Below are 26,782 nucleotides of genomic sequence, written 5' to 3' on the forward strand. Positions count from 1 at the left end.
ATGATTCACAGCAGCTTTATTTATAATAGTTCAAAACTAGAAACAACCCAATTGTCCATCAACAGAATGGCTAACTTGTGGTGTATTCATATAATGAGTTACCACACAGCATGAAAAAAATGAACTTCTGATATACACAATAACATGGATGAAATCACAGACATAATATTGAGCAAAAATGGATGTATGACTCCATTTTTATAAAATTCAAGAGCAAGCAGAACTAAGTTATGGTGATAGAGATCAAAATAGTGTTTACCTCTGGGGTATACTAACTAGAAAGAGAAACAAGGGAACCTTCTGGGGAGCTGGCAATGTTCTGTATTTTGATCTGGAGGGTGAATGCCCAGATGAATACACATATGTGAGGAGGACTCAGCAAACTGTACTCTAAAAATTGGCGCACATTACTAACTGTATCCTGTATCTCAAAACGTCTGGGTAAAAATAAAAAAGAAATGGTTAAATAAAGACACTTTCTGGTGTGGCTGACAAGTTATTTTTGCCCATCTACACCCAATCTTCTCCCTTAGCCTGGAGAGAGCCCTACACTTTCTTCTCTTAGGGACACATCTCTCCCTTTCAGTCAATCAGTTTTAGGTGGAGCTCATTCCTTTGCAGGCCCCAAATCAAAGCACCATTTCTCCTACCTACAGTGAATGGTTAGGGATGGGAACTGGACCAAGCTGGCTAATGAGTCAGTCCCAGAATTTTTTTTGGAACTAATAGAAAAAGATGTTCTTCCCACTGCAGTTGCTAATCTATCAGGATATAAGCTTAGAGCTGCCAGTGGCCATCTTGCCACTTTCTGCAGTCTGCCCAAGGGAGGCCACACAGAAGAAAGCATGGCGAGATTGAATTCTTACTAATGACACTGTCAGAACCTGGGTCTAGCCATCCCTGTACCAAGTTTTTTCATTAGGTGAATCAGTAAATTTCCTTTTTAGCTAGCCATTGCAAGTTTCTCACAGTTACAATTAGAGCCGAATACACTGAGAATCTTGGGTAAAATTATGAGAAGTATGAGGGGGCTTGGAATATAAAATAATCAATGAACCTTGTGTGACCTGTTTTGTGGGTGCTGCTGCTACCCTGCCCTGAGTGGCTGCTCGCTCTGAGACCATGACCCAGCCAGATAGGTGAGGCAGGCCAGGGGGTCATGTGGGAAGGACTCTGGTCCTTGTTTGAAAGGGTTCTGGAATAGGAATCTAGACAACCGGATTCCACTCCCCATTTTGCCGTTTTAGTGGCAAGGCCTTGGGCAAATCACTCACCTCTCTAAGCCTTGTTCCTTTTCTAGAAAATAGAATACCATCACCTAGTTCAAAAGATTGTTATGCAAATCAAATGCTGGTTTCCCAACTTCTCCAGCTTTTCATACCCTTGGCTTGAGTTAGTGCCTGCATCCTGCGCATTCCCACAGCACCCAGTATGAACCTCTGACCACTGCCATAATGGTCTTTAACAGTGGTAAGCTCTCCAAAGAAAAGTGTTCATTCCTGTATCCCCATGCCAACGGGGCTGGGAACACAGCTGGCAGGGACTCCTGAATCCAAAGCGGTCCTGCAGGCCAAGAGTATGGCATGGTATGGCAGCCCACCATTCCTCTGCCCTTCACTTCACTTCCTTGCTTGGTAGATGGGCCCAATTCTGACATCCTGGGTGGGAGAGAAGGATTCTGGGGAAAATGCTGAGACAGTCTGGGCTTTGGAAGCTGAGAGCTGAGAATCCACACTTGGGGCTGTGTAGGGTCTTTGCCAGCTGGCCTGGAGCAGGTGCTCAAGAACAGTTTGCTGAGTGAAGAATGGGAGCTAAAGCTGTGTGAGCACCTTCCTCACATCTGACCGTCTGAAACAAAGGTTGGACAAAGGACTCCTGAAGCCATCATACTCCTTTCTCAGCTCATTTCTGGGTCATGGAAAAGGTTCTTCCAAGAATTACCAGGGCCATTTCTCCTTATGCATATTCATTCATTCACTCGTTCATTCAAGAAACACTTCATGACACACCACTCTGTATATCAGGGAAGTGGAGATGAACAAGGCTAGGTCTCTGCCCTGAAGGGGTTAGCCTGGAAAGAGCCATATTGGACACAGCCTCCATTGACCTCTGTCTGTGTCCTTTCCTGCTCTCCTACATCCCTTCTGTACATAGCAGCCAGAATAATCCTCTCAAGCAAAGCAGGTTACTAGTTTACATTTTCTAGAGACTTCCATGAGGCTCTCCATTACGGGGAAGGTGAATGAACAGATGAGGTTCTATTGAATTTAGGGCACGTGTGAAGACTTCCTCAGGGTTGCCAAACAATTTGGATGCCTCTCTCTGTCCCAATTCCTAAGACCAGTATTTAGGACTGTGGAGTATGAATGGGATAAGGGTGAGGGATCAAGATATACATATTAGACCCAATGGCAATATGGCCCCAAGTCCTAGTTCTGTTAAGTTGCAGTCTGGCTCATGGGATAAATTCTTTATTTAGATGCTTCAGTGACCAAGAGACAGAGCATAAGCACATACCCACACACAATACTAAAGGCATTTCACAGGCAAGGGATAGGGAGTGGGAGGCAGAGGTGATGAGAGCAGAATAGGGGCTTCTTTGGCCCAATGAAGGAGGGCCTCTGATGGTACCACTCCCTAGAATTCCTGCTTGAAAGATATAAGAAAAAATATACTCCCAGTGAAGTCCAAGGCCATAAAGCATGGCAGAGCTGGAGAAATCTAGGTTTGGGGCCTGGGGAACATCTGATTCCTCACCATGGAAACTTGTGCCAGCCCTCCTTTCTTTACCTGGTACCCAGGAATCTCCTGGCGGGTGATGGGGGAGGGGTAGCACCACAGCAACCTGAGCAGGTGGTCTGCTGCACATGGGGAAGGAAAGAGCTAGTGGAGGCCAATGGGCAGCAATGAATCTCTGAGCTGGCTGGCTCAAGAACCATCAAGCAAACTTGCATATGGGGACTTTCCCATGTGAACTGGGTCAGAGCACCTCTGACACAGAGGAAAGACCCCACTGGAGCCTTTCCATGATCCCACTAGGTACTGAGGCCTTCTCCAGCTCTAGCTTGCCTCCAGCTGCTGCAGGTCCTTAGCACCATTCAGGAACTGTGGAGAAGGGGCAGGAGGGACAGCAACACTCTGCCAGGACTGTAGCATTGCTCCAGGAGGAGACTTCACAGTGGGCAGAAACCTATACAACTGGCCAGCATCTGGTCCCAGGCTTAGGAAAGTCTGCACATTTTTGGGGGAGGGTGAGTGTCACATTATCTCTAAGCTTCCGTGTGGCAGCTATTTTCATCTGCCCTTTCCTGCCTAGGCCAAGGTATGGCATGAAAGTGCCAAATTTCATTGAAGACGCCTAGAGCCCAGGAGAGCTCAGTTGTTTAGCTGCAAGGAGTGGTCCAAAACTGACTTGCAGAGGAAATACAGGACTGGAGCCTCATGACATGTGGCCTAGAAGGGCCAGGGAAGGGGAAAGGCCATCCTCTAAACTACTACCCTGTGAGAACCCAAGTCCTCTAAAAATCCCCCTTTGTCCTGACTTTCAGGGCCCATTCCAAAGGAGAGGAACACGGGTGGATTTGCCTGGACCAATCAGAGGCTGCCTGTGGCCTATTCCTCAGGTCTATGTAAGAAAGGAGGAAGAGGGAGCCAAGGGCTGACCATTGTCATGGTCAGGAGGAGGCTGGCTCATGGCTGATTCAACCTGGGGTGCTGGACAGAAACACCTCTAGTCTTCCAAAGTAGTTGAGTCTTTTCGAATGGGTTGTCTTTACATTGGAATCTGGCCCAGAGATGATACCATTGTTTTTGGTGACCTGTAATATGAGAAGGAACAAAGGCACAGGGTCAGTTTCTGGTGGTTGTAATGGTGCCCTAGGTAGCTTATTCTAATGGTAGACACCTCTTCTGGGCCTTGGACTGACAAACAGGACAGCTCCCTTTTATGGAGGGCCACAATATACTACGCACGATAATGGATGCTTTGCTTACAGCATCCTATTTCGTCCTCATGGCAATTTTGCAAGGAGGGGTGGGGAACAGCACCTCCATTTTACATATGAGAAAACTAAAGTTCAGAAAGTGTAAGTGACCTGCCCACAGAAAGCTTTTAAGTGTGGTAGATTCAGGATTGCAGACCAGTCCATGTCTTCCCACTAGAGCACACCATTTATTCTGCCTGAAGGGCCCACAGGACCTGAATGGTACAGAATGACCATTCTCCTCCTCACACAGAATCTACAGTGGCTCTCCTGTCACTCTCCATCCCACTCTGGTCACCTAGTACCACCTGATGACTTATTTGTTTATGGATTTGCTTCTACCACCAGAGGGGAATCCAAAGGATCCGGGAACAGCATTGGTCTTGATTCCTACAGTAGCCCCAGTGTCCAAATCGAAAGGCCTGGCACACTAGGTGTCAGTAAGTATCTGCTGAGTGGATACAAGCTCATCTCAAATAGCTCCCCTTATTGGTACTTGAACTACATTGTCTCTAACCCTCACAGCATCCCAGAAGGTGGGGGTAATGAGCTCCATTTGGAAGTGGCAGAGCAAAATGAATGGGCTTTGGAATCAAAGAGGTTTGAAACCTGGTTTTAATTCCAAGTATCCTAGGCAAGTCACCTAACCTACCTGACATTAGGTTTCCTTGGGTTGTAAAAGGGTGGTCCTAATTCAGAGCTGCTGTTTTGAATTAGATGAGATTATAGCTATAATCTTACAGAAGAGGAACTGGAGGCTCAGAGTGGTTTACTGACTTGCCTAAGGTGACACAGCTGGAAAGTATAGGAATAAAATAGTAAACAACACTAGCATTTTCAAGTATGGGTAGCCTCAGGACAGGGCTCTGGCTGGCTCCAGAATGTCTGTGAAATTGCCACCAGTCAAGGTGTCACAAGCTGCAGACATGCTGAAACAGGAGAGAGCCTGAAGCGGGGTTGCTGGAGCTTGTTTCAAGTCCATATCTAAGAGAAATCTCAAGAGTCCTCCCAGTTAAAGACATATCTACAAATAAAGAGAAAGACCTTCTGCAGTGTGGGAGAGGAGACCTAAGGCAGAGTAGAGAGGACCAAGGACATTTTGACTCCAACATTCTGTTTCTACCACCTTTAATTCATTTGGCTCGGTGAGTAATGCAGAACCAAATACTGAAGTCAAAGTTATCATTTCAGCAGACTTGCCTGCCTGAAATTCCGTTTCCTCATCTGTAAAATGAGGGGATAATTTCTACCTCAGAAGGTTATGTTGTGACACACTGTCCATACTACACAGTTCCTTTCTGAGAGGTGAGACATAACTATGAGGGCCCTCCCTGGCCGAACCCTAGCCTCTTCAATCTCGCGTGGTGCTACAACCTCCCTGTCAGCATGATGCCCTGAAGGAGCATGCTGTAAGCCAGATAAGCCTCAGTTTGAATTATGGCTCTGCCTCAATAGGTTCGCTTTTTAAAAATATATATTTTTGTTGATTTTAGAGAGGAAGGGAGAGGGAGAGACAGAAATATCAATGATGAGAGAGAATCATTGATTGGCTGTCTCTTGCATGCCCCATACTGGGTATCGAGCCCACAACCTGGGCATGTGCCATGTGCCCTGACCAGGAATTGAACCGTGACTTCCTGGTTCACAGGTCGAACCTCAACCACTGAGCCACGCCGGCAGGGAATAGGTTCACTTTTAGTGGTGGTTGCTTATCTCTGTAAAATCAGAATAATAATCCCTTCCTCCAAGGGTTGCTTAAGAATTACCTGAGAGAGAAACTGCTTGGCATATGGCCTGTAACAGAACAGGTGCTCAAAGAATGTTAGTCATTTTCAAGATTACCATGAATAGCCAACTCTCTGTTCATCTCTTCCCTCAAAGAACTTATCACAGGATGAGAAGAGATAAACCAAAGAACTTATATACTTATATGATAGCTCATGGACACTGGTAATAGGGTAGTGAAGACCTGGGAGGCCAGGTAGGGGCTGGGAGGAGGGGGGGCGGGAATGGGAGATATCTATAATACTATCAACGATAAAAAAAAATATTTTAAAAATAACTTAACATAATTTGTAATTATTGGTTATTTACTTATGTTTTGTCTCCTATCAGAATGTAAGGTCTTGAGAGCAGGGGTTGGATCTGTTGGGGCTACTAACTACTCAAGGTGTTCAATAAATCTTTGATTAATGAATGACAGAACCTGGTAATACTTTGTAATAACCTGTAGAGGGAGCTCTTGTCACAGAATTGATGGTAGTGAAGAACAGGGTCTTCAGACCAGTGAAAAAAGACTTCCCTAGTCCAACTGCTACAGGCCAGGAAATCCAAGTACTCTTTTTTCCCTCAAGTACTCTTTCTTAGGAGACCACCAAGGAAATTGTCTATGCTTCTTTACCAAAACTTTCAGCCCAGGAGGGGAGAAAGCTAGGGTGAAGCTGATGGGAGAAAAACTTGCAGAGGAGATATTTCTTTCTATTAACTGATCTATTGGCCGAGAAAAAGCTGTCAGGATTCCCTTTTAGGCAAGGAGTACTTGGCTTTATTCTGATTCAGAAGCCCAGAGCTCCTACTGCAGACCTTGAACTTCAAAGAATGATTACTCACTGGTTCTTGTGTTTGAAGCCGCTGACATGAGCTTGGTACTGTTCTATGGAGTTCAGCACTATCTTACATGTCTTGCATGGGTAGCCCTTCCCGGCTGAAACACACATAAAAGCCAAGATGCTTAGTTATCCAATAAGAAGGGACCTGCTTTGACAGTGCATGCAAATGTACTTCTGAGGACAGAGGGGTGGGATGAGGTCAGGTGATTGGCCATGATGAGAATCCTGAAGGCCTCAGTGCTCAGGAGGCATATGCTATGTGCCTAAGTGCACCCTGAAGATGTAAACCTCTTCTTTCCCCTTTGGGCCACCCAGTCCCAGTGTTTCACCTGGTCCAGAGTAGGTGTCTGTTGAGTAAATAAAAGATTGACAGAACAAAGAGGTGACATTTGGTGTAAGTGTCTTTTCCACCTTGACTGTGCTAAGTAGCTCACTAAGAATGCCCATTGCCCAGGGGTCTCTGGGAAGGTGCCACTCTCCTTGGGCTTGCAATAACAGTAATTAATGAAAATGCCTGTTATGAAAATCGATCTGTTTTTCTACCTTCGGGCTCTCAGACACCTTGTCTCACTACCAGGGCTGCTCCAATGATGAAGTGGTCTTTCTCCACATTGTCTAGTAGAGAAATGTGGCCAGGAGCCAAAATATGGGGCTGGAATCCTGGCTCTGCCTTCATATGACCTTGGCTGACTCCCTTCCCCTTTCTGATCCTCAGCTTTTCTCAATTGTAAACCAATTATATTACAACTCATAACCATAATACTTATAATAAAAAGTCTCTATCATTTCTTACCTTTAGGACCATAGCCAATTACTTAATCTCTTTGAGATTTGGTTTTCTCATTTGCAAAAGTGAGGCTTCTCTGAAACAGGTTCCTTATCTATAAAATGAGGTCAATATTGGTATCAACCTCATAAGGTTATTGGAATTACTCAAATAAAAGCATTTGGCACAAAGTAAGTGTTCAACAAATGTACGCTTTTATCACTATTACTAGTGACCCGGTGCATGGATTCGTGCACATTGAAAGGAAATTAATTAGAGGGTGGCCAGCGGGGCAGGACTGGGCGAGACAGGCCAGACACGTTCTGAGCCAGACACGCCCTGGAGCCAACTTCCCATGGTCCCTCCTCAGCAGCTGCACCTGGGGTGGTGCTGTGGCTTGAAAGGCATCTGCTGAGTGAGCAGGGGTCCTTCTGCTAGGTGGGGTCCCTTGGCCTGGCCTGCGGGGATCGGCCGAAACCGGCTCTCCGACATTCCCCAAGGGGTCCCAGAGTGCGAGAGGGCACTCTGCAAAGTTACTGTTATATAGAGTGTGGAACGCAAACACAAGTGTGCAGTAAACCAGATTCGGGGCCGAAAGTGCCCCAGCAACAACGTAACCCACGGCCGAAGGTGGGATAGCACAGCCCCACAAGGAATTGGACTCCCTCCTCTCTGGTTTCAGGGTGTATCAGCCAAGAACTGCAGCTGCCAAGTCACTGCAGTTCGGCAGCTCCTGCGTTGAGCGTCTGGCCCCTGGTGGTCAGTGCATGTCATAGCGACCAGTCGGACGGTAGGAGGGACACTTAGCATATTAGCCTTTTATATATATATATATAGATTATTTCACTCTTATGGGTTATATGAATCATGCTGGTAGAGGTAGCCAAAGTCTTTTAAGCAGCCTTTCATGGCAACTGCAGCTTCTGAGAATACCAACAATCTCTTCTACTCAAATAAGCTAGCCAATATTCCAGTTCTGTTTGTTTTCCTTGTTTCTTCACTTATGGAGAAACTTCCTGCAATCAGAATTCAGGTCCTTTTTAGACATTTAAGGCCAGAATTCATGGTTCAACACTAACATGGAAAAGATGCATAATGGACTAGAACAACCCTGCCCCCAAGCCAAGAATGGGACCTGGGGTTGGTGTGGCTAAGAGTCACTGATACCCAGATTACAATAGCCTACTCTTATTATCTATTAAGCACTAGGCACCACACCAGAATTTTGGATATACAGTATATGTCTCTAGATTCTTACAATAATCATGTAAGATAGGTGATTATCTCCATTTTTCAAATCAGGAATCAGGCCCAGAAAAGTTAAGTGGTTGACCTGGGGTCAGAGTTGGGATTTTCCCTCTGGTCATGACGCCCCCATTCTTCATATGTCTCTAACTCTTCTATCTCCTTTGTGAGGTACAAGATCTCAACATACTATCTACTCATCCGTAAACTAGATTCAAAATGGTCATTTGAGCCCTGTTTGCGTGACTCATTTGGTTGGAGCATACACCAAAAGGTTGTGGGTTCAATTCAAGGTCAGAATACATGCCTAGGTTGTGGGTTCAGACCCAGTCAAGGTGTGTAAGGGAGGCAAGTGATCAATGTTTCTTTCTCACATCGATGTTTCTCCCTCTCTCTCTCCCTTCCCCATTCCCCTCTCTCTCTCAAAAAAAAAAAAAAAAAACAATAAGCATGTCTTCAGAGGAACTGATCAATGCTCTAAAAAAAAACACAAAACAATATCTGTCCAGTACTTATCAATTATCATCTGCTTTTCATTTTACATGTTTGATATTTTTGTTTACCCATGTGATTTCATAAAGTGTAAGTCACTAGAGCTGGCTTTTGAACATCTGGCTTATTTGGAAAAGCACATATATATCCCAATAAGCATGTCTTCAGAGGAACTGATCAATGCTCTAAAAAAAAACACAAAACAATATCTGTCCAGTACTTATCAATTATCATCTGCTTTTCATTTTACATGTTTGATATTTTTGTTTACCCATGTGATTTCATAAAGTGTAAGTCACTAGAGCTGGCTTTTGAACATCTGGCTTATTTGGAAAAGCACATATATATCCTTCCTTTTACTGCTAAGCCTTCTGAAAGACCTGTCTACACTTGTCTCTCCATTTCCTTGCCTTTCAATTTCTTTGCAACCTATCCCATCACACACACACACACACACACACACACACACACACACACACGTGCGTGTGCACACCCTTTCCAAGGCCAATGGTGGCTTCCTTATATCTAAATTTAATGGACAAAATGGATGCTTATGAGGCCTCATCCTATTTGAGCTTTCAACAGCTCCCGAGAAAACTGGTGACTCCTCCCTTCTTCAACATCTCCCGCCCATGGCTTTCAGCATGCACACTCTTGTTTTCTGTCCTCTGGTGGCTCCTTCTCTTGCTAACTCCTGTTTGACTTCCACCATTAATAGTGGCATTCCAGAGGGTGCAACTTTTTCTTTCTTTTTATTTCCTTATTATTTTATTTAAAAAAATATTTTTTATTGATTTCAGAGAGGAAGGGAGAGGGAGAGAGAGATACAAACATTAATGATGAGAGAGAAGCATTGATTGGCTGCCTCTTGCATGCCCCTACTGGGGGGTCGAACTCGCAACCCGGGCATGTACCCTTGACCGAAATTGAACTCAGGACCCTTCAGTCCACAGGCTGACGCTCTATCCATTGAGCCAAACCAGCTAGGGCTATTATTTTATTTTTAATTGTGGTAAAATACAATAGAAAATTTACCATCTAAACCATTTTAAGTGCACAATTCAGTAATATCAAAAGATAGGTCTGGTTAGAGAAATTTGTGTTTTCATCATATTTAAGTATATTCACATTGCTGTGCAACCTATTTCCAGAACTTTTTCATCTTGCAAAACTGAAAAGTCACACTCATTAAAGAACTCCCCAAACCCCGAACCCAATGAATTTGATTACTCTAGATATCTCATACAAGTAAAATCAGACAAGATTGGTTGTCTGTACTTATTTCACTTAGTATAATGTCCTTAAGGCTCATCCATGTTGTAGCATGTGACAGAATGTCCAGAGGGCTCAATCTCAGATCCTTAGCTCTTCTCTCTCTAAACTTTTTTTTAAAATGTATTTTATTTATTTTTTGTTAATCCTCACCCGAGGATCTTTTTCCATTGATTTTTAGAGAGAGTGGAAGGGATGGGGAGAGACAAAAAGAGAGAAACATCGACTGGCTGCCTTCAGCACACTGCCCAACCAGAGCCGGGGATTGAGCCTGCAACCGAGATACATGGCCTTGACCGGAATTGAACCTGGGACCCTTCAAGTCCTTGGGCTGACACTCTTCAACTGAGCCAAACTGGCTAGGGCTCTCTCTAAAGTCTTTAAGGGATCATATTCATTCCCCAGACTTCAATTGCCACTTATTAGGTTAAAATATATGGAATTACCAATATTTAAGTTTCTAACCTACTAAAATGACAATATCTCTAACTCAGACCTCTTGTTTGAGGTCTCGACCTATATATCCAACTGCCTCATCAACATCTTCTTCTCATGGGCAGTTTAAATTCAAGCTGACAAAACCTGGTTACCCACCAAAATGCTTAAGACTAAATCTGGGCACCATCCTTGACTGTTCCTTTTCTTTCATCTCTCTCATTCAATGGCTAAGTCCGACAATTCTACTTCCTAAATACATCTCAAATCCATTTATTCTACCTCCCCCACTGCTATCTTAGTCCAAATTCCTGTCGTCTCCTCTATGAATTACTACAATTGTCTCACTGCTGTTCTTTCCCCACTACTCTTCCCCCCTATTCTAAACCATTCTCCACTTTGTAACAATGATTGAATAATGCTTACACTGTCAATGTTTTCTCAGTGCTCTTATGATAAAAATCCAAATCCTTAATATAACACACAATGCCATGAATGTACACTTGCTCATCTCCCCAGCATCATTTTGCCCCATGTCTCCCCCTTGCCCTCTGGGAAGCCTTCCTTGACCCCTGCTCCCTCATATTAGGTTAACTCCATAGTATCCCATTTATTTCCTGTTGTAAAGCTTGTCACACTTGTTATTTGCTCAATGCCTATCTTCTCTGTAGTCTCCAAGTTCCATGAGAACTTGGACAATACCCCTTATTTACTACCATATATACAATGGCTGGCATATATTAAGAGATCAAGAAATATGTCTTGACTACATATAACTTTTATAAGACCTGAGAACCATCCTATGTATAGGGATTGAAGAAACTGAGGGTTCAGCCTGGGGCAGAGAAAGCAGACCTGTTTTGTGTAGGAGACAAGGTCAGAAGTAGGGAAAGAAAGTGATGAGGTGAAGCAGAGGATTTCAGTAACCTGGAGGAGATGCTGAGTGCTCTGGAGGCTGGAAGGATTTGGCTGCCTTAATGATATGCAGGTTTTAGTTTTAGTTATTGGGTAAATGAAAGGAATGTGAGCCTGGAGTATAAAGCAAACCAAGCCTTGTTTGATTTGCTTAGTAGATGCGCATCTACCCCTGGACATCTCACATTTGACCCAAATTGTCATGAGACACTTGCCAGGAGCCCCATGGAAACTATTCTCTGGACCTAACATAGAACTTGACCTGTTTCAGTGCTGGCTCTGCTACTGCCTAGTGTAGGGCCTAGGACAAATCATTTCATCTTTCTGATTCTAATGTCTTCATTTGTAAAATGGGGATAATAAAACCTGCACAACAAAGTTGTTGTGAGGATTAAATCAGGTAATTACATGTGAGAGCATCTAGCCTAAGGCCTGGATGACCAGAGCCATCTGTAAATATAGGATAGCTGACTGAATGAAGGAAGGAATGCATGAACAAGCTTCGACTGAATTGAAGCCAGCAGGGAAAAGAAGTCAACAATCTTTTGCTAAGGCAGAAAGTTGAAGTCACTGCCTGCATACCTTAGTTCAATACTAAGAGTAAGAAGGGTCAGGGTGGGCTCAGTACATCTGTGGCTAACCTGTACCCAAAAAGCCTTCTGCTAAGTACATTCAGAGCTGGAGGCAGAAGGAAGAAGGTTTGAAACCAGACAGAGCTAGAGACCAGACACTGATTAACATCAGGTATATCAGCTATATGTCCTTGAGTAAATCACTCTGAGTCTCATCTTTTTATTTGTGAAGTAGGAAAACCATGCCTATTTATAGAAATGCCATGGGATTAAATTATAATGTCTGTCTATCTATCTATCTATCTATCTATCTATCTATCTATCTATCTAAAAGCTTAAGCGACCAGCTGACCAGCCAGTAGCTATGACGTGCACTGACCACCAGGGGGCAGACGCTCAATGCAGGAGCTGCCGAGCTGCAGTCACTTGGCAGTGGTGGTTCTTGGGCGATGCACCTAAAACCAGGGAGGAGGGAGCCTAATTCCGGTTGTGTCACCAGAGAACCGCCCTCTTGCAATATGGGACCCCTCAGGGGATGTCGGAGAGCCGGTTTCAGCCTGATTCCCCGCAGGCCAGGCCAAGAGACCCCACCGGTGCACGAATCCATGCACCGGGCCTCTAGTGTTAAATAAAGGGGCACATGATGCCCCTTACTCCTCTGCCCAGGTTTTCATTAAAGACTTTGGCTGACCTTTAAAGCAAATGCCTTAAGCAAAAAAAAGATCAAGGCTATAGTTCTAGGATTACGTATGTAATTTAGATAAATGGAGGAGTGTAGATATAGAAGGGAGGCTTTGGCTTGAGATAAAAGAACAGAATGGCTACAAGTTAAGATAAGCAGCCCAAAAACATTGCAGTGCCTGTGTCTTGTCAGTAGAGAAGAGATAATAAGGAAGGGCAGGGCCTAGTAAAGGAGAAGCAGGAGCTAGAGCAAAGAAGGGTCAGCTGCAAGAGACTCCTGGGTCATGCCAGCTGGATGCTATGTTCCTATCAGTTACAGGCCAAAATATTCAAATCTAGCCTGGTATGTCATGAAGTGGGGTTCTAAGGAACTTGGATCTAGGTTTCCAGATTCCTCAGCATGATACTGATCCTATTAAAGGGGAAGGCACTGCCTGTATGTGGGAATGGTAAGTAGATACCAGTGATCCCTTTCAAATTAAGTCTTAAAATTTTTTTTTAAATTGATTTTTAGTGAGAGAGGAAGGGAGAGGGAGAAAGAGGAACATTAATGTGAGGGCAGAACATTGATTGGCTGTCTCCTATACACCCACTACTGGGGATTGAGCCCACAACCCAGGCATGAACCCTGACTGGGGAATCGAACCAGCAACCTTTTGGTGCATGGGCACAATGCCCAACCAACTGACCCACATGGGCCAGGGCTCCAATTTTGAACAGGTTTATAAAGCAGGGTCTTTCAATGGCATTGGTGGAGCAATCCTTGGCACCCTGCTCAAGAGCTGCCCACTTTGCTTCATAGCCACTGCTTCGCACCTTCTCATTTGTGTCAGTATTGCCCAAGGACAACCTGGGTTGTATGGCTGCTTTCAGGTTTGGAGAGTTTTTAGAGAGCCATGATCCCTCCCCTTGCCCATATGTGATCTGGAACATCTAAGACAACTGTATGTTCACCTCTTCAGCACTGTGGGAAGAACCCAGATGATTCTGAGAATCAGTTTCCCTGAGGCCAAGATGTTAGTACCTGGATGCCATGGGGCCTCAAGTATTGACTATCTGGTGCTGGATCTCCATGGCCTAGGGAGGAAACCCTGAGGACCAACACAAAAGTTTACATCGGCTCCATGAGACAGGAATTGTGCCAGTGCTGGTCATTACTATACCTCAATGAAGAAACACAGTGGGTGCTCAATAAATAATGACTGACCGAATAAAAAAATAATCTCTCTTCTCTTCCCCTCCCTCACTATAGGCAGTGAGTAGTTACTGTGATGGGAAGGGCTTCCAATTTTTTGTGAATGCTCACTCCTGTGATGCTGATGAGCGAGCATCTTGAGGTGAGGGGAGCAGCTAATATTCTTAGTCAGAATGGTCTTCGCCATGTTATCCTAGGAATACAGGCAGGCCTCAACTGCTGGGAAAGGAGGGGCCCTGAGGACACTCTAAAATCTGGCAGAAGCAGCTGAGGCCTTCACACGAAAAATGTGGACAGAGAGTTTAAATCGGAGGTTGCAAACTGGTGGCCCTTGGCCCAAATCTCACAGGACTTAACATTTTAAAAATTTAGTTGCACATTTAAAAATAAGAATTCTTATTCAAATCTGGCTTCTAGATTCTTGTGAAAAACTGGAAATAATTGGCTAGAGCTGGCTCAGTCAGGCATGCACTTTTTAGCTGATCTATCACCTCCAGGCTCTTTCCCTTATTTAAATTTCCTATCTGGCTTCTGCAGGCATTTGAGCTTGCCATGTCTGCCCTAAGAGACCTAAGGAGGAAAAGCATAGCCTTGGTGGTCCAGCTCTGATTCAACTATGGGTGTGAGCTGGGCTTCCTTACCTGAGTCGGTGACAGCAGGGTCTGCCAGCCGCCCATAGTGTGCCATGAGTTTGAGCTTGGTCTCCTGTTTCCTGTGTTTCTTGCCCACATAATGTTGGTGAGCCATGACAGGGTCGTTGAAAGTCGCGTGGCAGAGGCTGCAGAACTTGTCTGGGTCTATCATCTCTCTATTCTGGTGTAAGGCCAAGGTGGAGGCCACAAGGAAAGGGTTTGTAAGGCGTTTCGACAGAGCTGCAGTGAGAGAGTTCAAACAGAAACAATGAAAAAACCCAGAAGGTGCCAGGCTTTTTGAGTATACTGAATGCAAATGAAGACTGGTAACTAGTTAATCACACTTGCACATGGGGCCCTGCCAGGGTGAATCACACAGTGAAAGCCTTCTCTGAGTAAGAAAACTGCAAAGATTTGGGGGAGCTAATCTGTTCAATAGCGTTAACTACTTTAGGAACACGATTCCTGATTTCCTCACGTTCTGAGGAGGTTCTGCACTTCTACTATCAAGTTGTAAATGACAACAGACCAGAGATGTACATGCTTGCAGTCTTTTTATCCTTCAGAATTCCCCAGAACTTCACAGCAAGTGGGATAAAAAGTTTGGGTGTTTTATTCCCATCCTCACAGTACCCCAGTACCACAGAGCTGGGAGGCAATGTGCAAATGTAGAAACTGAGGGTCTGAGGGCTTGCAGGGTCATTTAGAAAAGGCAACTATACTGGGAGGCTTTTTGGGCAACACTGCTTTCTGGGCTAAGGTGGGGAGAGAAGAGGATGACATTGACATTTATTTATGTGCTTTGTACATGTATTTTCTCCCTTGGTCCTCAGAACTGCTCCATGAGGTATACGAGTATATCATTTTGCTACACTACAGAGAAAAACCAGGGCTCACAGGACAAATGACTTGCCCAAGACCACCCAGCTAGTGAGTGGAACCAAAGTCTGTGTGATCCAAAGACCATGCCCTCTTTGCTCTGCCAGGCTGCCAGAGTGTGGTGAGGGGACCTGAAGGCTACAGTTCATGCTTTCACCTTCAGAAAAATCCCTGGTGTTGGTTAGTGAATTCTGTTAATCAGAGCCTGCTATGGGCATATGTGTAAACCTCCTGTGGATCAAGAGATGTCCGAATGCTGACTGCAGGTCATGCTGCTGCCATATAGAGTGGATGCCATAACTCACTAATGAGGCCACATGGCTGGAATGGTGTGGATCTAGTAACCACTGCTTTAAAAATGTGAGCTAGAACCTCCACCAATGGTGGAGGAGGGGTGGGGGGCTCAGCAGCACTCACAGATGTCTGAGGTGCTCTTTCATCTTGGTACCACTTTAATGCGGGAAGTTTTGAGAATTTTTAGCAAGCCAGAAGAAACTTGCTGGCTTTTCCCACAGTGATTTTCCAGTATAGGGACTCTCAATTTCTCTGGCCATTGATTTTCCTTGGTCATTGTTTCAGCAAGTCACTTGAAAAGTAATTTATGTGTTGCAGAATATTTAATAATATGAGAGAATATTCAGCATGTGGTACTGAGTTAAAAAGAAAAGGTTATACAGAAACGTGTTTCTTATGTTCTCAATTCTGTAAAGCAACAAAAACATACTGGTGATGTATGGAAAAAGACCAAAAGCATAAAGTAAAGGGGCTTTTCAGTATTTTCCAACTTTTCTACAATGAATGTAGATTTTTGACATCAGAAAAGAGATAATGGTTGATATAAAGGTCATTTTTTAAAAGATACTGAAGAGAAGCATCAGAGGCAAATGCTTAAGTAAAGTTAAAGGAACTACTTAATGGACATCCAATAAAAATGAGACCTCTGGGAGTCTTCCCTCAAGAAACAGCTTGAAATATGGAAAGAGTATTCTATATGGATGTTTATTATAGAGTTATTTATAAATACCAAGAAGGAGAGAGGGAAAAACATTAGAGGAATGGTTGAATGTGGTATGATGAGATGCTTTCTAGTCATTAAAAATGTTTATAAAAAAGTTCTTAATAACATGAGGAAATGCAAATGTTAAATTAAAATGAAAAGAGTATAAAAGAAAACTGCACGCACAATATAATTATATTATTGTGAAAAGACACATACACAGTTTATATGTGTGTTCTGGTATTTTGAAAGTCACCAACATATTAACAGTGTTTTTCTCTTGGTGGTAGGATTTGGGTGAAAGTTTACTTTTTTCTTTGTACTTTTTGCATTGTTTGAACTAGAATTATTCATAATGAGTATGCATCATTTTTATAAAAACAAGATTATTTAAAGTATTGTATGTTTATATGTTCATATACATGGATTCAATCTAGATATACATAAAACAGATACAGACACACACATACACGCGCACACACAGCAAAGGATTATAGTAGAAACAGTACTATAAAATGTTAACAATGGTTACCTCTGAATGGTAAAATTATGGGCATTTTTTCTTTCCACTTATCAATATTTTCCATATTTTTTACATGCTTATATCACTTTTACATTTAAAATGTTTAATTTCAGAAACATACTAATAAACTCATGTGATAACAGGAAAATGTGCTTAAACTAAAAGTAAAAGCAGGATACATGCATGACAATTACAACTATATAAAAAAACATATATGCATGTGGCAAAGGCCAAAAGTGGATATGGAAAATAACTTTCAGAATATGGAATCCTTGGGACTAGGCATATTCCAGGGAATTTTCCTATTTATGGAGAGATAAGTCCATATAAAGATAAGTGAGTGACCTTACAAAGTTCTGTTCCTAAGCTGGTTTCTCTTGGCCTAATATTTAGTTTTTTTGGTGCCATGAATGGTACCAACACTGACTTTAACGAAAGCAATTATTGTTAGTAATAGGCTCAGGTGGTAGATGCCTGCCCAACTACTGCATTAGATGTGGGGAATGCCACTCACTGGCTATCTTAATGATGGTGATAATACTAACAATAGCAGCTGTCATTTACTGGGCATCTGTTATGTCCTAGGTTCTATATATATTATTTCATCCTCACAACCTGTGAAGGTGAGGAAACTCAGGCATGAAGTCATATAGACGGTAAATAACAGCCCTGAGATTTAAACCTGGGCATCTGTGAGTTCAAAGCCCAGCTTCATAGCATGAATAACTAGATTTGGGTGTGATAAGAAGGTATAATTATAAGTGAATTTTTTTACTCTATCTTCAAAGCCTTCCAAAACATTGTTGTCTTGTTTTCATAATACAATAATATAAAAAAGGATAATAAGTATTATAGATAGTATAATCTACTTCTTGGTCCAAAATGAAGAGAGAAGCAAAAGTTGCCAAGAAAAAATAAAATAAAGATCAAAGAATTTTCACTCTTGACTAACTGCAGTTAGCAGAGGTTAAAAAATCCCAGAAAGTCAGGAGTTAATGAGATGAAATCAAGAGCCCCAGTGGTGACAAGATAAAGGGGGTTACTTTAGAAGTCACTATACTGGGAATGAATTCATAGCAGTTGCAAACACAGCTTATGGGGCAATAGTGATAGTACTGAAGTATTCAGCTTTGAAAGGCAAGTCCCTGTCTTGAGAAGAGGCACCTTTGAAGATTAAAGTGAGCAGGGCATAACCTGAGCACACAAAAAAGACTAGGTTTTAGCTTTCAACTTGGAACATATGATAATAAGTGCAGGTGGATGCTGGGAGGAAAAAATCTAAGTGGGAGAGGTTGGAAGTAGAATGCTGTCATGGTGTGCATGGCCTGAAAGACTTTGACACTCCCGAATTATTAGTCAGAACAAAAACTCAGGGCTAAGACGCTTCTACAGAGAAAAACTGATGTAACCAAATAAAGAGAGGTTAGGTGAGTACAACTCTGAGACTGCATTTCAATGAAGCTGGGTCTACTTTAATATTTTTAAGGGCTCCCAAAAGCAGTTCAACCTCTTCAAGTCTGTGGCCCCAGTGATAATTTCTGGGAGCACCTGGCATTAGTGCCCTAAGAATGGGGTTAGGGGGGTCCCGATATAGCACTACTCAGGAAAACCAGTACCTTCCACCTTAGTGGATTGCTGCTTCAGCTTTAAGTTCTTTGCGTGGGTCTTCCCCAGGTAGTGCGACTGGGCCACGACAGGGGAGGAAAAGGTCATGTTACAGATGGGGCAGCACTGGTTCTTGTCTTTGCTTCTGCTGCTCTTCTGGTTGGGAGAAAGAACACAGGTCTGAACATGTCACTGCCCGGCCAGAAAATCTTAAATGGTTCCCCATTGCCCACAGGAGAATGGGTATTCAAGGCCCCGTTCACACACTACCCCAACCTACCTTTCTGGATTCTTCTCCAGCTAACTCATCCCAGGCTCTACTCACCATTCCCCACTTTATGCTCTGTTACTTTACTTTTTGTGTGGGCCATTCTTGCTACCTAGAATGATCTTTCCTTCTTTTCTGCCTGGCATATGTCCACTTACCCTTTAAGGCCCAGATTAAATATAACATCTTCTGGGAGACTTTTACTCAAGAAAATTATTCAATAAACAATTATCAAGCCACTTTGTGTGACTATTCCAGGAAAAATTAATTTTGTTCCTCCCCCATACTCCCAGAGTACATGAAACAGACCTCTCTAGCATACCACTTGTAACCCTAAACTGACAGTGTAATAGCTTGGGAGACTTTTCTGTGAACTCAACTTCAACATGGACGGCATGGACTGTTTGACTTTGTTTCCTATCCTTAGCAACCTGCTGGAGTCTGGCACACAGCAGAGGCTCAGGGTTTATCGAACAAGTAGATCATTGTGTTTAAATTTTTACTTATTGATTTGAGAGAGAGAGAGGGAGAGAAAGAGAAAAAGAAAGAGAGAGAGAGAGATATCAATTTGCTATTCCACCTATTTATGCATTCATTGATTGCTTCTTGTATGCGCCCTGACTGGAGATCAAACCCGCAACCTTGGTGTATCAGGACTACACTCTAACCAACTGAACTACCAGGCCAGGGCAATACAGCATTTAATTTTTTTATTTATTTTTGTTATCCTCACCTGAGGACATTTTCCCATTGCTTTTTAGAGAGAGTGGAAGGGAGGAGGTGGGGAGAGAAGAGAAACATCGATGTGAAAGAGACATATTAATTGGTTGCCTCCCAAACATTGGGGTCAGGGACTCAACCTACAACCCAGGTACCTGCCCTTGACTGGGAATCAAACCCATGACCCTCTGGTGCTTGGGCTGATGCTCTAACCATCAAGCAACACTGGTCAGGGCAAGACAACATTTTATTTTATTTTTATTACTAGAGGCCCGGTGCATGAAATTTGTGCACTCTGGGGGGTGGGGTCCCTCAGCCCAGCCTGCACCCTCTTGCAGTCTGGGAGCCCTCGGGGGATGTCCAACTGCCGGCTTAGGCCTGTTCCCCTAAGCCGGCAGTTGGACATCTTTAGTGCTGCCGTGGAGGCAGGAGAGGCTCCCGCCACCGCCGCTCTGCTCGCCAGCCTCGAGCCTGGCTCAGGGCTTCTGGTTGAGCAGCGCTCCCCCTGTGGGAGTGCACTGACCACCAGGGGGCAGCTCCTGTGTTGAGTGTCTGCCCTCTGGTGGTCAGTATGCATCATAGCAACCAGTTGTTCCACCGTTCAGTCGATTTGCATATTAGCCTTTTATTATATAGGATTATTATTATTTGTTTAATCTTACCCAAGGATATTTTTCCATCGCTTTTTAGGGAGAGTGAGAGAGGGAAAGACAGAGAAACATCGATGTGAGAGAAACACATCGATTGGTTGCCTCCTGCATGAGCCCAACCAGGGCTGGGGCTGGGGATGAGCCTGCAACCAAGGTATGTATCCTTGACCAGAACTGAACCTGAGACCCTTCGGTCCGTTGGCTGACACTCTATCCAATGAGCAAAACCGGTTAGGGCAAGACAACATTTTAAACCTTGGCACTATCAACATTTTGGGCTGGAAAATTCTTTAATTGGGGGAGGGGGAGGAGCCTGTGACCTTGTTTGAACTACTGGACCACCCAAGTTGAAGGAACTGAAATACAAAGAGGTGAAGTGACTTGCTCAGGGTCACAGAGTTGATCCTGATTTATTTTTTTTCTTTTTCTTTTTTTAAAAATATGTTCTTATTGATTTCAGAGACAAGAAGTGAGAAGGAGAGAGAGATATGATGAGAGAGAACCACTGATCAGCTGCTTCCTACATGACCCCTACTGGGGATCGAACCTGCAATTCAGGCTTGTGCCCCGACCAGGAATCGAACCATAACCTACAGGTTCATGGGTCCATGCTCAACCACTGAGCCATATTGGTAAGGCTCCTTTTTTTTTTTAAAAGAAAAAATGTTTATTGATTTTTAGAGAGAGAGGAAGGGAGAGGGAGAGAGAAATATCAATGTGAGAGGGAACATCTTTTGGGTATCTCCTGTATGCTCCCTACTGGGGATGGAGCCTGCAACCTGGGCATGTGCTCTGAGAATTGAACCAGAAACCCTTCAGGGCATGAGATGACACCCAACCAACTAAGTCACATCAGCCAGGGCTATTTATTATTATTATTTAAAAAAGTATTATTTTTATTGATTTTAGAGAGGAAGGGAGGAGATAGAAACATCAACCTTGAGAGAGAACCATTGCTCAGCTGCCTCCTGCATGTCCCACACTGGGGTTCCAGCCTGCAACCCAGGCATGCGCCCTGATCAGGAATTGAACCTTGACCTCCTGGTTCATAGGTTGATGCGCTACCACTGAGCCATGCCGACTGAGCTATTTTTAATTTTTATTGAACTTATTGGGGTAGCATTGGTTAGATCCTGACTTTTGGAATTCTAAATTATAAGAAGGGCAAGTAGGGGATCAGTCTAGTGAATTGGAGAAGGGATGAGCATGGCCCTTCAAACCTATAATAGGAGGCACAGTTTGTATATTCACTGAGTATATACTAGGAATTGAAATTACCTTATGATACCCTTAAGAGGTAGAAAATTACTATCGCCATTTTATGGGTAAAGTACACAAAGGTTAAGTAATTTACCTCAAGTCATCTAACCAGTAAGTTGTAGAGCCAGTGCTAGTTTCTTATCCCATGTTTGCACAGCCTCCTATGGAATAAAAATTATAGTACCCCTATGGATTCTGGGTTGTTTCAGCATAATTCCCACATTATTTCTAAGCCAAAAAGCAAATGTGTTTACATCTCTATCAGAGCAGGCATCTGATAAAGTGTTCCTACCACTTGTCTCAAAACATTCAAGTGCTGAGCTCAGCTCTTTTCCCTGATCTCAAGAAAGCAGCCTGGCCTCCTTCCACTTTGTTTCCTTAAGCAGTGAATGGGCAGCTTCTTGTTCTACTCCATCAAACCACTGGGTGGTAATACATAGCAATGGCTCCATTTACTAAGCTCCTGCTATGTGCCAGGCTCTATGTGGGGTCTTTTTCTTTCCCTCATTTTAGTTTGGAAAAATCCTAAAACATAGTTGATATTAGCATCCTCTTTTTGATAAAGGAAGAAATCAAGGCTCAGAGAAGTAATAAGACTTGCCCAAGTCACACGACAGGGCTGGAATTTGAAGCCAAGTCAGACTCAAAGCCCATGCTCTTTTTACCACACCAACCTGTCTGCTGGCTTCATCAGGAAGCAAGCAGTATCAACATGGCAGCTGGATTACCTGATCTGAGTCTAGCTTCTTCATTTCCCCCTTTAATGTCTCCATTCCATGGATTGCTAGGTATCTCTTCACTTTGTTGGCATGTTTTTTGCTCTGTAAGAACCCAGGAAAAAGATAAAAGATAGCCAAATGCCAATTCATATCTAAGGAACTCAAAAACACTTACTAGATTTTCACCTGATTCATCCTCATAAAACTTTTAAGCAGGAGAGGGTGTGGGAAGAAACCTAGTCTATGGAGTTCCCACTCTGCTCAAGGCACTTTACATGCTGTCAAATCTAATCTTTACAAGCTATGAGAAAATTATCATCATCTCTATCTTGTTTTTGTTTTGTTTAATCCTCACCTGAGGATAATTTGTCCATTGATTTTTAGACAGAGTGGAAGGGAGGGGGAGAGACAAAGAGACAGAAACATCGATGTGAAAGTGACACATTGATTGGTTGCCTTCCCCATGGGGATTGAGCCTGCAACCGAGGTATATGCCCTTGACCGGAATCGAACCTGGGACCCTTTGGTCTGTGGGCTGATGCTCTATCCACTGAGGCAAACCAGCTAGGGCATCATCTCTATCTTATAGATGAGAAAACAGAGGCTGAAGATGCTGAGGATTTTTGCCCAAGATGAGTAGCAGAGCTGTGATTCAAACTCTGGTCTATTTAAAGCCAAAGCTCATACTTTCTACTGTATAAGCTACAAGGGAAGATATAAGTATAATGATTCTGACTTAGATTAGAGAAATGGGACTTGGGAAAAATTAAGTTAGTCTTCAAGTTACAGTCAACATGCATGGAGGAAACATCTGGGTAGCTAAGAAGGAATTACACTTCACAGTGCAAGTTGGGAGAAGTGGGGGCTTGGAGCTAGGTCTGGAAAGTAAAGCAGTTCTAAAGGTACTATGGCATACCTGGTAGTGTGCCAGCTTCTGAGATTCTGAAATGAGCAAGGCGCAGCAAACCTTACACTGGGTGTTGGTGAAGAGACACTGGTTCTTCTGGATCATATGCTCCACTATAGAGAGGAAAATAAAATCTGTGAGTTAAAAATCTGCTTCAATAGCATTGTCTTTGAACCGTGCCTCAAATGCAGGCACTGAGTAATGGAATGCCATATCTTTTTTTTTTTTTTAATATATTTTATTGATTTTTTTACAGAGAGGAAGGGAGAGGGATAGAAAGCCAGAAACATCGATGAGAGAGAAACATCGATCAGCTGCTTCCTGCACACCTCCCACTGGGGATGTGCCCGCAACCAAGGTAGATGCCCTTGACTGGAATCGAACCTGGGACCCTTGAGTCCACAGGCCGACGCTCCATCCACTGAGCCAAACCGGTTCTGGCTGGAATGCCATATCTTGACAAACCTCAGTCACTCTTTCCCTTCTGCTTTCATGACTCATGCTATGTTCTCACACCGTGTATACTATTACTTACTTTTTAATTTTATGTAAGCCAACTTCATTTTCTAAATAAATTGTTTAATATTTTTTAAGCTGAGATATAATTGACATATAACATTATATTAATTTCAGGTGTAGCCTAGTTAACATCCATCACCACTCAGTTACAATTTTTTTTCTTTTTATGAAAACTTTTCAGATCCACTCTCTTAGCAACTTGCAAATATACAGTTATTAACTACAGTCACCATGCTGTACAAGTAAATTCTTTTAAAAAGAAATCTTTAGATCACAAACTTAATGGGTAGCAATAAAAATGAAACAATTTTAGCCAGATACTGGCACAGTGGCTTGGAGCTCTCTCTAAAAAGAACAATAAGAGAGCAGCAACTGGGAAGAGAGGTGTTATGACAAGGTAGCACCCAACTGAGACTTCTTCCCTGAAAGAACTGGAAGGATTGAAAGACTTGACAAGGGAATCATTTTCTCACTGTCCTTTTAAAAAATTTATTATAATCATACATTTTGTATCTTTTTATTATTTGTGGAACATTTTCTGTGGAGTTAAAAATGAAGTAACCTTCCTGGGGGGCAGGAGGGACAGGATCGGGCTGAAAGAGGTTAACGGGGAAAAAGGAGAACCTATGTAATACTTTCAACAATAAAGATTAGAAAAAAAATAAAGCAACCTTCAAAATTGCTCCACTAAAAGATCAATAGCATTTTTTAAATTTATTGATTGATTTCAGAGAGAAAGGGAGTGGGAGAGATAGAAACATCAGTTATGAGAGAATCATTGACCCACTGCCTCTTGCATGCCCCCTACCGGGCATGTAACCTGACCAGGAATGGAACCTCCTGGTTCGTAAGTTGATGCTCAACTGATCTATACCCGCCAGGTGCATTTTCTAATTATTTAAATTTACATTGGTATAATGGGACACACAGAATTGGGTAGAAAACTGTATTGGGGTTTAATTATTAAAAGACTAGAACATTCTTTTAAAAAATATATCTTTTTATTGATTTCAGAGAGGAAGAGAGAGGGAGAGAGAGAGAAAGAAACATAGATGTTAGAGAGAAACATGGATCGGTTGCTTCCCGTAAACACCCCGACCAGGAATCGAACAAGTGACCTTTTAGTGCGTGGGAGGATGTTTAACTGACTGAGCCACACCAGCCATGGCTAGAACATTTAAAAAAAAAAATATTTGTATCGATTTCAGAGAGGGAGAGGTAGAGAGAGATAGAAACATCAATGATGAGAATCGTTCGGTTGCCTCCTGCATGGGATCGAGCCTGCAACCCAGTAATGTGCCTTAACTGGAATCAAACTGTGACCTCCTGGTGCATAGGTGTGGCTCAACCTCTGAGCCACACCAGCAGGGCTAGAACATTCTTTTTGAAATATCGCCTCACACTTGTCAGAATGGCTATCATTAATAAATCAACAAACAAGTGTTGGCGAAGATGTGGAGAAAAGGGAACCCTCGTGTACTGTTGGTAGGAATGCAGATTGGAAAACCATGGAAAACAATATGGAGGGTCCTCAAAAAATTAAAAATGGCCCGGCTGGCGTGGCTCAATGGTTGAGTGTCAACCTACAAACCAGGTGATCACAGTTCAATTCCCGGTACAGTTACAATGGGTGAATTTTATGATATGTAAATTATAACTCAATGAAAGTGCAAAGAGAAAAAAACAATGTGAGTAGAAACTGGTGCTATAGGTATCTACCTAGATCTCATATAAATATTGTATAAGTGTGGCGGCTAGGGAAATGAACTGGTGTGACACTGTACATTCATACACACATAGAGACAGTTCACTTTTCAACGCAGTCACTGTGTTCTATGTCCTCTGAGGACAAAGGTCACTTCCTCTGCTTGTGTGCACCCAACTCTTAGGCATTCCTCTTCACTATACCCACATTATAATAAAACTGCTGTGGTGTCTGCTTCCTGGACCAGACTGCAAGCCCCTCCAGGGCAAGAACAGTTTTTTCCTCACCTCTGACACCCAAACAGTCTTGAAATAGAGCAGGCATCAGTGAATGTTTGTGAAATAAGAGAAAAATTGTGGGGGAGGGAGGGCACAAATTTGTACATAATAATTTAGTAATCAGGCTAGACTAGTTTTTAAACTGGAGAAGTATGTATATACGAGGGTATAGGTCTGTGTGCCACCCCAAACTGAAACATATAGTCCTTGGCTGTGGTAAAAAACTCCATTTTATTCCAGGGGGCATCAGTTCACAGGTAAACATATTAAACTTTTCAAGATTTGTCTGTGCAGCGAGCACAAACCATTAGAGCAGTCTGCCCTGCAGATTACTTGACAGGATTAGCACAGAAGCCCTGAGAGCTGGTGTTCTTTTGGGTAGTTAAGCAGCCAGCTTTTCCAAGGACTGTTAAGAGGGTCACACAACCAGGTCAGGCCAGCTTTTTCCATCTCCTCTATCTCCATCTTACCCGCCGCTAAGTAACAGGCAGAGCAAGCTGCAAAGGTTCTTTCTCAGATTCCTGGCCCCCATCTCAGAAAAGGGTAGAGACCAGACAACTACAAAGGGGGGTTAAGCCAGGGCTCCATCCATCACCAAAGCCAGCAGGAACATGGGGGTATGAAGGCCTACTAGACCCCTTGGAAATTGGGGCATGAGAGAAAGGAGGCTAGAGACATTACGGGTGGGGGAGCCTGGAGACCGGGGCGATGGAGAATCAGGGAGAAATGGCGAGGAAGCTAGAAGTCTGGCGGGATGGTTCTGTAGGTCTCACAGAGGGTGTGGAGAGGGACTGCAGTCCACGAGCCAGGGACCGCTGCGGCCAGTGAGGAAGGCGGGGCAGGAACACCCGCGGCCTGAGCGCGAGAAGACCCTTGACCACATGCGCGCAGGAGTCTTGATTTTCAGGAGCTGGCCTGGATGCCCGGCGCCCGGGCCGGTGGGGTGCAGGCCTGG

At 43.4% G+C, this 26,782-nt stretch overlaps 1 protein-coding gene across 3 annotated transcripts in view; it reads right to left on the bottom strand.

Moving 5' to 3' along the window:
• The window catches only part of ZNF346 (zinc finger protein 346), a 27,263-nt gene continuing 481 nt past the window's right edge, over window positions 1–26,782 (bottom strand). Inside the window, exons 2-7 of one of the 3 annotated variants that reach the window (XM_014539077.1) lie at window positions 23,335–23,438; window positions 22,428–22,520; window positions 18,813–18,957; window positions 14,807–15,037; window positions 6,594–6,687; window positions 1–3,818 (exon numbers count right to left, since the gene is read on the bottom strand). In XM_014539077.1, the coding sequence (XP_014394563.1) occupies window positions 3,773–3,818; window positions 6,594–6,687; window positions 14,807–15,037; window positions 18,813–18,957; window positions 22,428–22,520; window positions 23,335–23,438 (713 nt within the window). In that variant the 3' untranslated portion in view covers window positions 1–3,772. The remainder of the gene's footprint in view (window positions 3,819–6,593; window positions 6,688–14,806; window positions 15,038–18,812; window positions 18,958–22,427; window positions 22,521–23,334; window positions 23,439–26,782) is intronic. The other 2 variants (XM_014539079.1, XM_014539078.1) reach the window with 2 other exon arrangements.

The sequence above is a fragment of the Myotis brandtii genome, unplaced genomic scaffold (assembly GCF_000412655.1).
Source record: "Myotis brandtii unplaced genomic scaffold, ASM41265v1 scaffold208, whole genome shotgun sequence".
NCBI classification, from domain to species: Eukaryota; Metazoa; Chordata; class Mammalia; order Chiroptera; family Vespertilionidae; genus Myotis; species Myotis brandtii.